The sequence below is a fragment of the Poecilia formosa genome, unplaced genomic scaffold, assembly GCF_000485575.1.
Source record: "Poecilia formosa unplaced genomic scaffold, Poecilia_formosa-5.1.2 Scaffold27, whole genome shotgun sequence".
Taxonomy (NCBI): Eukaryota; Metazoa; Chordata; class Actinopteri; order Cyprinodontiformes; family Poeciliidae; genus Poecilia; species Poecilia formosa.
Genome location: NW_006799966.1, coordinates 2503477 through 2517520, shown reverse-complemented (window position 1 = coordinate 2517520; position 14044 = coordinate 2503477). Strand labels below are relative to the sequence as shown.

At 38.4% G+C, this 14044-nt stretch overlaps 1 protein-coding gene across 3 annotated transcripts in view; it reads left to right on the top strand.

Moving 5' to 3' along the window:
- agap3 (ArfGAP with GTPase domain, ankyrin repeat and PH domain 3) overlaps window positions 1–14044 on the top strand; it is a 148767-nt gene that overhangs the window by 112307 nt on the left and 22416 nt on the right. For all 3 annotated transcript variants that reach the window (XM_007548661.2, XM_016669732.1, XM_016669735.1), the window contains one exon: window positions 4252–4407. In XM_007548661.2, coding sequence (XP_007548723.1) covers window positions 4252–4407 — 156 coding nt within the window. The remainder of the gene's footprint in view (window positions 1–4251; window positions 4408–14044) is intronic.

Genomic DNA, 14044 nt, shown 5'->3' with positions numbered 1-14044 from the left:
TGCTTTCTTCCGCAGAATAGATAATGACGACAATCGGCATTTGTAAGTATTGCCCCAAATATTTGCCATCATGCACATATGGTTAAGCAACTGAGCAGTAAAGAACGTGGAGTGAATTGTGCTACAGAATGTTTTGCTTTACCTAATACTCTATTATTTCTGTCTTCTACAGACAGGGTCTCATATTATATTTCCGTCTTGTCATCAAGAAATGTATTTTTCTTGGACTTGGTCAGTGTCCGAACCATCTGCTCTTCTGAATTTCCTTCGCAGTTGATAAACAGCGTAACAACTTTCCAATTCAGCTCCTTATCACACGGATCGCCTCTTTCCTCTGCACTTTATTTTATACGTCGGCCTCCCGATGCGAGGGTGATAGCGTGTGGGGCGTTTGATTTCTAAGCCAGGTTGTAATGAAGTTTGACATTTAGTTTGGAGAGAGCAGCAGAGCGCGATCAGGCCTTGATTAGTACGCTCTAATTGAGGATAATAAGGGGGAGGCGGTGATTGTTTCTAATTTTTGCCATTAATTGCAGCCGTTGGCTTTGATTGAGGACAGGCAGGGCTGCCGTGTCAAGGGGCCTGGGGGAATCATGGCGCTCCTTACCTTGAGCCTCTTGAATAAAAATGAAATAACTCCCTCCTTCCTTCGCCCCCCCCCAGCTCCTCCCCCCAACCGTTGCTCTCTCTTTCTCTCTCTCTCTCTCTAGCTCTCTCGATCTCTCTCTCAGTGTGGCTCTGATAAAGACAGGAATCTGCTTGCAGCGCTCTCTTTGTCTCACCCTCAGCCTTCATCCTGAAGCACGTTTAAGCTGTCATCTACGTGGTGGGAGTGTAATACACTGTAATCACAGGTTAGCCTCGTACCTATTCTGCTGCCCAGGTGATCGTGGCTGAGTGGTAAAGAGTCTCCTGATCCCCAGTGCAACTCATTACCCAGCTTGGTCCTGATGGCCCTCATACACACTAACAGCCGGCTAATAATGCCACTGTGATTTCTGGGCTTTCTCAATCAGATTACTTTCAACTTCATAATCCTCATCTTAACAAATTTTATTTAACAGCTAGGCGTAGTTTAGAGCTTAAAACCACTTACAGGAAATCGTTCATATGCATCCATTGGGTTACAGATGCTTCCCTATCGCTGCTCCGTTTCCTCTGCAGCTCCACCTTTGTGTTGCAGATTCTGGAGCGTGTTTCAGGTGCAGAATGAAAAGAACCCGGGTCATTTTCCACAACATTAGGGCCCAGAAATTGATAATTAGAGGTGTTTATGACACGGTTGGGGCCCCCCGAGGGGCAGCCCTCCCCTTTAACCTCAAGCGACATTAAACAAATGCTGGGTGTCACTTCAGAGGCAGGTTGGAGCTCATGTCTTCCACCCGCCATACGGAGCTGTGCTGGCGGGACAAAAGTCGGTATGGAAAGGGAGGAGGAAAGAGAGCGAGGAAGGGAGGGAGGGTGCACACGGAGGACCCCTGTGCCCCCAGCTGTCTGAGCCAGCTAATGACTTGTCTCAGGGGGGCTGTTGTAAGGGAGCAGGAAAATTGAAACAGACGCCTCGACGAAGGGCTGCTACATGTGTGGCTGCGCGCTGCCATTCAAAGCACCAGAGAGCTTAATATATGTGCTCCAGCGAAAGCAGCATTTTTTTTATTTATTTTTTTTGCGTGTGTGTGATGGCACATAATCAGTGTGGTTGCTTACCAAAAAACAATGTTATTTATGGTAAAATATGACTTCAAAAAAGTAGAAATACATACTTCAAATTTATATATTTTTTTTCTTTTTGTCAGCTCATCAAGCTTAATTTCTAAGTTGAGGACAAACATAATGATGTGTGTCTCAGGTATTATCCTCTGTATTTGAGTCTCAAACAGTGCCCCCCCCACCCCAGACTTCTTGAGCTCCCCCGCCCTGTAAGCATCTTCAGCCCCCTGCTGTGCTCAACTTACTCCTCCAAGACAGCCCCGTCTCCCTAAAGGTAATGACCGAATTAGGCCTAATGTTGTACACTGGCTAATGGCACAGTGGCGCACATTACAGCATGTGCAACTGGCAACAAAAACAGCAATAATCCCTGAGTCCCTTGTCCTCCTGCACTCCACCCCTGGAGGCTGGGACGGTGCGCAGGGAAATGAATGGAGTTTGCTACACTACAATGAGCTTTTGATGGGAGACAATGGAGGATGCTGCCAGCACCACACAGGGTGGTAAGAAGAGAGCAATATGGGGCCCATCTACCGGCCCTCCCTTCCCACTTCCCCCAGGCCTCTGGCCCCCGCTCTCTCAAATTCTTAATGGCATCCGGAGGGGGGAAGAAGGGAAAGTGATGTCAAATGTCAGGAAATCAGAAAGATGGCAAGCTGACAAACCCCTGCTATCTCCCCATCCCTCCTGTCCCTTTGCCCGACGGTAGCACAGGTTAATATCACATTTATAAAATCACTTACAAGAAACAAAGCTGGTTCTCAGCCCCCTGTCACTCTCAGACAGTCATATAGTGAGCTTTGCCAAAGGCTAATTCAGGTAACCATTCGTTCACAGACCCATACATGTCCTTCAGAACATCTAAAACTCAAGTTTCTTTCTGAGCTGCTTCCCGGTGTATTGACATTATTTGTATGTTACACATTTAAATTTAAAGTTCAGGAAGTTTTCGTTTTTGTAATCCTCAGTGTTACTAGGATCCACATACACGAAGAAAGAAATCTGACAGTTTTCTGACCATTTAATCCTAATAAGTCCTGCTGACAACTACACTCTTAAGTGTGAATGCTGTTACTGATTGAAGAAGACTCAAAGTTGGCCGTTTCCAATATTAATGAGGTTTCAGAGAATGCACAGAGATGTAAGATGGTATTTAAAACGAGGGTGGGGAGCTCTGTCATCCAAGGGAAAGCTCAACATTATGCAGCTTCTTTTCCACATCAAAAGGAGTCAATTTAGATGACTCTGGGAGCTAATCTGAATGCCCTGTACACCTCACTTTGGAGAGAAATATTTGGGTTTTTCAGCTGGATCTGTTATGTATGGGCGGATGGATGGTAACACCCAATTTAGAGACACTAGTCTCTCTCACGCTTGGCATGAGCTCCTCATTTAAACAATTTGAGATAGAAAGGCTGAATAGTTAAGGCTAAATATCATAGTTCTTGGGGGAAATCACATTTGTCCAAAACCAGTATCATAAAAGCCTTATACATGTCAGGAATTTAATTTCAGCTTCAAAATTCATATTGGTGCATTTCTGCAATGGTCTCTCCTTCTGCAGACTTCTAGGGTACAATAAATGCCAAAAATGTAGGGCCGTATTTACTTTCCTCATTGAGCTTCATTGTACTAAAGGAAGCTAGTAATGGATAAGGTAACAAGAACATTTGGATTCCTATTAATAAGCCAATTTCCCAAGTTGTTTTTTTGTTTTTTGCTCCCCACTGGTTTGTGGGAACATTTCAATGTTGGGTGTAAAATACCTTCCTTTTTAAAGCTTTGTCATAACACAGTCACACCCTAATTCCTTTGTCAAAATTATAACATGAAAAAAAAAATAGTAATTAAAAAAAGGGTAAGTGGAAGAAGCAAAAGGCATGCAAACTTAAAATGAAAAATCAGATTATGTGTAATATTTCTAAGGCTTAACGTGTAAAACAATGATTGCGTACATTTGGGACTCATTGTGGCATTTTAAGATCCCTCATGTCCATTTATGCCTCAACAAACAGTCCTCTCAGAGCAGAGATGATGCTACAAATCATTTATAAAATGAGTCACTGAATTCTTATTTAATTTTAAAGCTGAACTGATGCATTTTTATCGTTTTATTATTAACATTAACATTGTTATTAAATGAAGCTTAAATAGTTTACATTTCTTTAATACTTTGCCTGAATTTATATTTTTACTTCATATTTTCAACAGGGGTGTTTATTGCCCTCAACACAAAATAAATCAAAAGTAAAATGTCATTATTTTAAATTCATGACTAATCAAACTGAACATTCTAACTAAAAACAATTTTAATGAAAGATAACGTATTTAATGTTAAGCATGATGGAGTGTACATAGTCTAAGTTTAGGCTATAAACTTTTTGTTTTCCTTTTTTCCTTTTTTGACGTTATATTCTTATTATTTCACACTTTCATGTTCTTCTTGTTTAAAAAAAAAAAAGCCTCAAGTATTTCTGAACAATAAATAAAAAAGCATGCATTATTTTTTTTCTTATTAAGTTTTGCTTTGTGTTCACTCAGCCAATGGGATGACTGATCCTGCTACTTCCAGCATGGGCAGTGCCACGAGTCCTAAACTTGAGCCTCCTCCATCGCCGCACGCCAACCGCAAGAAACACAGGCGGAAAAAGAGCACAGGCATCACAAAGCCGGACGGCCTATCAGCGGGCAATGATGGTATGACAAAGGACATAACTTTACTATTTTTCTGAACTGTGGGTCAGTTTCTTAGAGCAACAGAAAACAAAGACAGTTTTAACTGGCAAATCCACCAACACAAAATAGGAACATAGATTTAAATAGCTGCTTCATTGGGTATATTTTAAAAATGAAAAAATTGTTTTGACTTTCATTTATTAGCGTTTATTTTATTTTATTTTTTACTCTTTATAGGTTGGTGTGTTTTTAACCAACCTCCTCCTTCAAATGTGTTCACTTGTGTTCTATCTTGCCAGCAGTCAGCAGTTTTTTGGTGTGTGAGAATTTTCAAAACATCTGACGACAATAAAACACGAGGTAGCGGTTTTGAAAGAGGATGAGGGGAGACTGGAACAAGAAACAAATACTTACAAATCTGTAGAAATACATCAAACACGTTGTGTGTGTTAGCAACAGCTGATTGGTTTGTTCATGCTCTGATTGTGATGTCACGAACTCGCATACATGCTAAGCAGAATTTGAGGCGATTTTTGTTAGTGTGTTTTGTATTTTCTGAAATATAAACATTAGGAACGCATACTTCATTACCCAGCTGTGTTGATATCGTTCATGTATATCTGTTACTGATGAACAACACACCACTGGATAGAACCTTTCAGAGACGTTATCATTACTGCATTTCTAGATTACAAGAACACAAACTGTCATGATGGGGGGGAAAAAAAACAAAAAACACCACATAGTAATCTTGATTCAGAGTTTATGTGTATATGATGAATATAAAGGTGTGTAGTTTTGTGTCTCTATGCGACCCCCTGCTCAGCCCCAATTTATTTTACCGTTGCATGAATAGTGAATGTGGCCGTCCTCAGCAGGGGAGTGGCAGCCAGCTCTCCACCCAATTAATAATGATTCCTCAGCCCAATGATGAATGGAGAGCCCTAATTGGATGGCATTGTGAAAACACTGAGACGCATTTCAGAGGCCATAAAACTGATGTCACCCAAACGGGATGATCAATCAACAAGATTGATATGCTGGATAACAACAACAATGGCATTGACGCCTCCTAAATGGGGCTTAGCATTTATAATCATTATACTTTTTTATCCCAGTCTCTGACAGCTCCTCTTTAAAGTCTGAATGGGTCTGTTGACCACATTGTTGTACAGAGGGAACATCATCAGCATCACAGTGATAAGTGGTGTGACATAAGTGGTACTATAGAGTCTTATGTGGCGATATCAACCTCTGTTTCAGTAGTCATACTGGGCCAAATACTTTAATATTCTGCATCTGGCATCATGATTTATGTTTTGACAGTATGTCAGGAGCTGCAGCTCTATGTATGTACATAATCAGCCTGCATCTCACAGCATCCGTACTTGAGTTTTATTTGACATTACTTAGCTCTTAATGTGCATCTCCTGGCACATGGAAGTTCTTAGCCGAGTGACAGCTGGCTTTGTCAAACATCTTCAAACCTCATCCATTTGTCTGTTTACTCCTGGACTTCTTGAGGAAGAAGTTTAAGAGCAATCAGACCGGAGGAGGCAGATTCTGAATGTTTCTCACATCATCAAACATGCACATTGTTTTCTATCTATCTCATTCTTCTCTGCAAGGTTTTCTATTAGCATCAGCATGTCTGTTCAGCTGAATGCTCCACAATACAGACATATCGCTTAAATATTGGATTCACCCAATTCTAAGGGTATGAGCTGCATGTCCTGTTAGAAGAATAGGAGAGAGAGAGACAGAGAGAGAGAGAAGGCACGAAATAAAAAAAATAAAAAAAGAGGAGAGGTGGGATCCTTGAATAAATTGCTATCAGTTTATCTCATTTACAGGGCAATCAGAGGCATGCACTGCGGGCTGAAATTGAATTTTAGTAGTTGTGAAGCATCATAAATCAAAACAGCACGAGCGTTTTAAGGTGAGATATCATTTTGGTCAGCATGGGACGTGTGGGATGTTCTTTGGAGCCTGGAGAAACTGTCACTGCATCATTTTTGAATGTACCACCACTGCCGGTACTTAGAAGGAGTCTACACCAGGATGGCAAAAGGGCTATTATCTAGTTATAATCACAAATAGGAATGGTCTGGTTTGAGATTCTTACAGTTTTTTGTTTTTGTTTCTTCTTTTCATTTTTTCTTTTCTTTTTTTAGAAAAACATCACAGTATAACAGAATTGCAGTAGTGGCACAGGTTTTAAAACAAAATGTATTACTTAACAGCTTTTATTCAACATAGCAAAGCAAGAACAATTGCAAAGCTAAAATAATATATCATTATGACTGTTTTGATAATGTAATTAATAATGTAATTGTTAAAACTGTAATTTTATTTTAGTTTTGATATACTTAATCAAAAATGAAATAACCACCTGCTATATGTATTATTAAAATGACTTTTTTTTAATCTATTATCCACATTTGAAATTTCTTTATAAAGTGGTGTTTCTCAGTCTTTCACAAATAAGATTCAGGTTTTGCAAAAGTTCTACAACTTTGCACTGCATAATCTCTATGCAGCGCAAAAAATATGTAGTTAAGGTTTGACCAACCTATGTATTTTCATTTCTGAACTTGAGCTGATGAGATGTACTCAAGATCCCTGTAGTTTAGCAATGTTAGCTGCAAGCAGTTAGCCATTGGTGGTACCGTCAAATGGTGGAGGCTTTTTCAGTCCTCATCGAGTGACATCAGCAAAATCAAAACATACTAAGGCAGAAATTCCAGGACTGCTTCCTGTCTTACTTCAAAATAAGAGTCTCAAACAATAGTGCAGAGCATCAAGCTTAAAGCCCTCACCTTTATACTAGAAACATTTAGTTACTTTGCTGGCAGCAGCTACACAGAGCTTTGTGAGATAGACTTGTCCTTGACATTGAGGTCTTTAATACCACAAAAATGCTGTTCGTATTATGTCCCTGCAACCTGTTGTTTTATTTTGTCAATTACAGAATAAAAAAACAATTCTTCACATAGTCATGATTTGATGTATGCAAGTCAAGCCATGTAAACATAAAGTCTCCTCTGGACAGTGTACTGAAGTTCCTTTAAGATTGTGTGCAAGGGACACAGCCCCTAATATCCTATGCACTGTCAGAGCTGTGCGCTGTAATGAACTTCTCATGTGCTTAAAGAATGATGCAGGATGCATGGCGAGACAACTGACAGCCCCGTAATGTGTTTCCCAGCAGCCGCCTGGCGACGAGCTCTCTCCGTGTGTCGCTCGCCATAAACCCACTGGAAAATCGATGGCCGATAAAGACTTGTGTTCAAGGGGAGCCCTTCTGATTAATGCAGACTGTCAGAGAGCATCATTAATGCATTTCTCTTTTTTTTGAAAAAGGAATCCAAAAAACCATCAAATGCTCATTGTTTTCTTGGGTTTAGTGTGAGTCGAATATGGAATTGAATTAATGGAAGCAAATTGTGATGAAAGGCTCCTGATGTTTCAAGTTTTTATGAAGGATGTTATTTATTCTTGCTAAGGTCACAGAAATTAAGGAGACAACAAGAGCTAATGATGGCCCTGAATGCCTTTATGTCCAAAGGTGTTCAGGTCCTGAGAGATCACATTTAACTCACGTTAATTAGATTTTTTTGGCATTGCTTAAAAATACAACTCGGCTCTGGGTTTAAACGGAGCAGATTTTACTATAGCAAAAAAAACACAGTTAAGCATATGTATTTTATTTATTTATTTATTTATTTATTTTTTCAAATTATAATTTTGTATTTATAAATTAGAGTTCCAAATTATTTTCAGGTTTGTTGATTTTTATTTGAAGTTGTACTTTTTGTAACCCTAATGCAGTTTCTACAAGGAATATAGGGATTTCTAGAGATGTCAAATAAAAGGCGCAGGTGCATAAATGTAGAACTACAGCAACAGGAAGTTGTACATGTCCTTAAAAATTAAAAGTCTATTAGAGTAGAAATTTCTAAAAGAATTGTTGTGACATTCATATACGTATTAGTGATTGGAAAAATACGCAGACTCCATTAATACAATGCACTATGAGTATAATTTAAAAATAAAATTATTTCTGTTATTCTGTGGCACAATAGAAAAAGCCTTCTTATGTTTCGACTGTTAATTTTAACCTTTCATCCACTGCGATCAGTTGCACATTTTTGATATTTTAAGGTCTCTTTGGCATCACCTTAATCTTTACCCCAGTTAACATATCAGATTCAAGTTGACATTTTAGCTGGGATACCTCAAAGTATTATGAGTACTTAAAAGTAAAAAGCGTATAAACAATCTTAACGCTATGTCTAAAAACTATTTGGGGACAACAGCTGCATCAGAGCTCGGCATTTTCATCTCATATTAGCGGATGTTGGTCATTTTTTAACAGTTTGATATCAGTCCAATAAATATAATAACTGGACCGATATTAACAACCGACATTTATTTCCATCCTGTTGCCATTTGCATTTCTGAAGAGGGATGGAAGGAGGTTAGTCATGTGGTATTTATTTAGTCATGTGATGGCGAGTTTGGGGTGTTTACCTGAAGCATCGAGGCAGTGTGGTCATTTTGCATGGTGTCGAAAGGCTAGAGAAATACAAATATTGGTAAATATCAGTAATCAGCAATAACAGCTATATTAATTTCAGGTATTGATGTTAACCCAAATTCTCATAATGGTGGATCCCTATTTTGAACCATCTTGAACACCTTGAACTGTTGCCTAAACTTACATAGTTTAGGCAACAGTTAGGTATAATAGTTATGAAATATTTCCATTTTTTAAATACAAATTGGTTCCATTAAGTTCAGTTTATTTACAAGGTGCAGATTCACCACCAACATTGTTTCAAGTCGCTTTGCTAAAATATATCCAATTTTTGCACACAAATATAGTCAATTCAGTTCAGTCATCATAGTTCTATTAAAATATATTAAAAAAATCTTAAATGAAATATTGAAAATGATTTACCTTTTTAATATTTTAAAAGTAAGGTGAACATCTTCACCCTTTCTCATTGGCATGTGTGTACATCAGCTTTGAGATTAGTTTATCATTTAATAAACAAACCTACTTAAGGGTATTTTTATCCAATGGAGGTAGATGAATCCAGTCAACTTATTAACTCCATGCTAAGACCTTTGCCTTTTTTAATGATGTAAACGCATCTATAGTACAGTTTACTTTTTGTCACAATTATAAAAAAATATTGTGCTTGCAAAATATTGCTGGGGGCGGCATTATGAATTTTAAGCTTTCATTGTTATGTGACTGAAGAACATGCAGTTACTGTTGAATTTCAGTCTACCTCACGTGTGGATAGGGATCTCTGAGACTGAGGTCTGCTTGGTATTTTTGAAGTTTCATGTTTTTTGAAGATGCACAAAGAATCCCAGTTTTTAACAATGATAGATTTTTAGCTGTAAACAGTGTGTAGTGACTTACAAATCATAAACAATAACTTTAAGTAATACAATAACAGAAAAATAAAAATATTCAAGCCTGAACTGTAGTGAAACTTTTTTTTTTTGTTTTTGTCAAAGTAATTTAGCTGGAACAAATGTTACTCATATTTCCAAAAATTATAAGAAATTGAGGAAGAATTTAGGAATAAGAGACAACATTAAGCAATTTCCAAAATGATGTCAATTTCATCTGCTTGCCCTAACCAAATCAAAAACATATTTTGCTAAACATATTGCTTTGAGCTGAGGATTTTTAAGTGGTTGTAAATAGAAGCAGACATAATTTTGCTGTAAAACCTACTGCGTGGAAAAAGTTCTTAGACTTAATGTTCAAAAGTCTCAATGCGTTCTGTATATAAAGCCAAAGGTCAGCAACAGGTAGTGATGAGCAAATTTCTTCTATTAAATTTGATTACAACCTACAAGGCTTATCTTGTTTGCGGCTGAGCTGCTCAGATTTTTTGACATCTTTTGACCTCTCTCGGTTGATCGTAATTTTATCATACATTCAGAGTAAGCCTTCTGCACATTGCTATCCATCAAGGTCAAGACAAGTTATATGCACTGCAGTCAAAGAACAATGGAATAATGAGCTTTGTTGCTGTTTCCTGTGACTAATTATAGAGAATGAATGGTTGTGCCCCCCAAGGCTTTATTAATGTATGTTTATACATTCCAAGGTGTTTTTTCAGAATCTAACCCTAGAGTTGCACTGCTCTCTTATTAAATACAGGCCTATTTTAGTATGAACATAATGGCTGTTTTTTTTTTTTTTTTTGGCCTGCCCACAGTGCACTTTTGATCCTTTTGTAATATTTAGCGTAGCAATGTACCAATAAAAATTCTTTGGCAGATTTACTATCAGTTTTTGTAAAGCTTTTATCAGAACAACAATGTTTTTCTTTTCTTTTCTACCCTTCCAGCCAGGAGCCATCAATAGATGTTATGTCATGCAACTATGTGAACGATGAGTCTCTGTGAAACAGGGCTAATACTAACACTCGTAAAAAAAAAAAAAAAGATAAAAATGCTAAAAGAAATTGACATTTTAAATTGGCTATAGGATAGAGTTTAGACTAGCCAAAAAAAATTCCAACTTGGCACAGACTTTGTGTCTAAGCCCAACCAACCTGACTGATTGATCTTAGTTTTAGAACACCATTTAAGTACTACTCTGAACTTCTTTAAGATTTTGTTTAAGGTCTTCCAGCTCCATTTTGTTCCTTTTTGTAATCACAGGGTGAGTCAAGTGCAAATCTTCTGGGAACAAACGAACAGAACGGGGCGGGTTCGTGTACGCATTAGTTGTGCAGTGTGCTGCAGTTTTTTTAAGTCTACTTAACTTCTGGACATTTCTTTCCTCATCAGGGTAATCTGTCGTTTATTCTATTTAGATTACAAGTAGATTAACACAACTTCACTTTGTGCATTCCCGTTTAGTGTTTTATGTCCTTTAAGTGTTGTGGGCTTATTAAACGAGCCACAGAAGCCTGAGCCCGATCCGACCCGACCACTATGCAAATAAGGGCTTGGGCTATAAATCTAAACTCTTCTTCAGCGTCTCATCTTGGTAATTAGCATGGTTATTGTAGCTATTACTCCAAACACAGCTGGCTCTATCTGTACATTCTAGAGAATGCAGATCCTAACCTGAACGCTGATATTTCCAAAAGGCTGCCAACATTTGCCAGTTCATATGTTCCATAGCAAAGATTGAAATCTCAAATGGACAAAAGAGAAAATCCTTTCCTGTTTTGTGTTCAGCCTTCCTGTTTTCTGCTGAAAGTCTTTCTCTCTCTCGTGATCTGAAGTAACCATAGAGATGTCTCAAGATGTCACATCTGTGCTTTTAGTAACTTGATTTCAAACCCATTACTGATGCAGTATAGCTGTTTTGGACTTTTCTTCATTCATTGATAGCCAATACATGTTGTTCTCAGCCCAGCATGTTAGGCCTTACTATATGGTATTATCACTAATTGGAAAAACACTGGGTTTGTTCTGCACCGAGATTGAATATTCATTTGTGAAACTCCTAATGGACAGAGTTTGTTCACAGATCAAAATGTGTACCACTTTTTTTACTTTCTTTAAGTGAATTTCATAAGTAGTGTGGGTTTTAAGTCAGTAGAAAAATAACACGTGGCTATTAGTTGAGGTGTTTAGTTTACATTGAGCATCCTATTGTCCTGCACCTTAGTAAACTGAGGGTTAATATCCTCTGGAGTCCAGCTGAGGATTAGGAAATGGAGGTTTAACTGCCTGTGCTAATGGTGGGTGTTTATCTCAATACTTTGTTTTGTCACTCCCAGACTCACTCTCATTTCCCAAAGCTGTCCCTGGAGCTTCCACTCTTGTAATGGCTTAGCTTTCTGAGCACCACAGTATGAAGAGAAAGGAATAACAAGATTCTCATTTGGGGTCTATGCACACTGCCCACAGATACTTGTATAATTGGCCCCGTTTTCATTTGTCGCAGTTGCTAATGCAGTAGCTATTAGCGCAGCAATACTGGTGCTGATTTCATGTGTTTGTTCATTGTTGGAAGTTAGTTCTTTGCTTGTTTGAGCATGCATGTGAAAGTGTGCAGAGGTGTGTGCACATGTGTGTCAGACAGATAGAAAGCGTGTGCTCAGTATCTTTCTTTTTTCGCTGCTCTTTTCTCTCTGAGTTTGGTCGTGGTTCCCTCGGGGCCCCTGTCGCAGTAATGGCCTGCTCCTGATTGCTCTGATACAGGTTAGGAATATTGGCTTTAATGATGTGTAAAATGAGCAAGCAGTGCCTGTGACATTTACAGATGGCACCGCCTTGGCCTGTTCTTCCCAACTGCTCGTTAATTCACGGGGAACGGCGAGCACTTCTTTAAGTGACTGCCTGACGCATGCATACGGTGCAACACAATGCACCGCAACACAAAAAAAAAACTATAACTCACCTTGTGTTTCTCCGCACCTTGTTGCCGTTTCCGACTGAACATTCGCACAAATTAATCAAACACCGAGTCCTCAAGGTGACGAGCTGTCAGCCGAGTCCTTTCTGAGGGTTTGTCACACCGATCTCCAGAGGGCTTTGAGAGGCTTAGACTGAGTAGATGCCTGATGGAGTTTGCCTTATAGACAACACAGCTGGGCTCTGCACCACAGCCCTGAGGTGCTAATCTGGTCCACAAGCCATCTGTGGTGCATCTGCTGCACTTGCAACGTAAAAAGGAGGAATCAACATCCTCAGGTCAGCTGCTGCTCTTTCATGTTCCGGTCAGCTTTGTGGGTCAAACAAACGCATCACATTTACCGACAGCCATTAAGTGATTGGAGAGATACAAGTTTCCTGTATGTAGGCGCAAATTTGACACAGCTTTTATTTAACAAAAAAAATAAAAGAAGAATTTGATTCTTTTTATTACCCCTTTTTTTCCATTATATCTGATGATATATTTTACACTTATTTATTGATAATCTGATTTTGATACTTGAACTTGTGATTTCCTGACCTATCTGCTCAGATAGCCAAAACTTCAGTCAATACTGTCTTAATTAGAGCAGTAGGTGCTTTTTTTTTGTTTGTTTTACTTAATGACTGTCCATGTTTTTGCAAACTTTAAATAGTTGAAAATGTCTTTTCTGTAACCAAGTAAAATGTGTAGCAGACTTTGTAAGCCAGTTTATCCACTATGCAAAGCGACAAGAAGCAGATTAACAGAGTCGTTGTCAAATTTCTTTCATTTCATTAAAATTAAATTAAGTTAAATTAAATTAAATTAATTTTACATAAGTTTTTTAAAAAGTTGACATTACTTGATGAAGTTAGCCGTCATATCTACATCATCATAAATAGCTAGTAAGACAAAGCCTAAAGTATAAATGTAAAAATCTTGTCACCTCAATGCTCACTAAATATTATTTCATTGGTTGATCTTGACATTGCTGACAATAAGAGTAGAAGTAAAATATTTTGTAACATAAGCAGTTTCTATTTTATATATATATATAGCTGACTGTATAGACTGTATAGCTCAGTGGGTAGACACCAGTCTACCACCCGGGAGACCGGGGTTCGAATCCGGGCTGGGGCGAGTTACAACAGTGCAATTGTGCAATTGAGCTATGCAGTGTGGGTCCTTAGGCAAGACCCTTGGAGCTATATAGCCTACCTCATACCATGAGAGACATTGATACGCATATATATATATATATATATATAT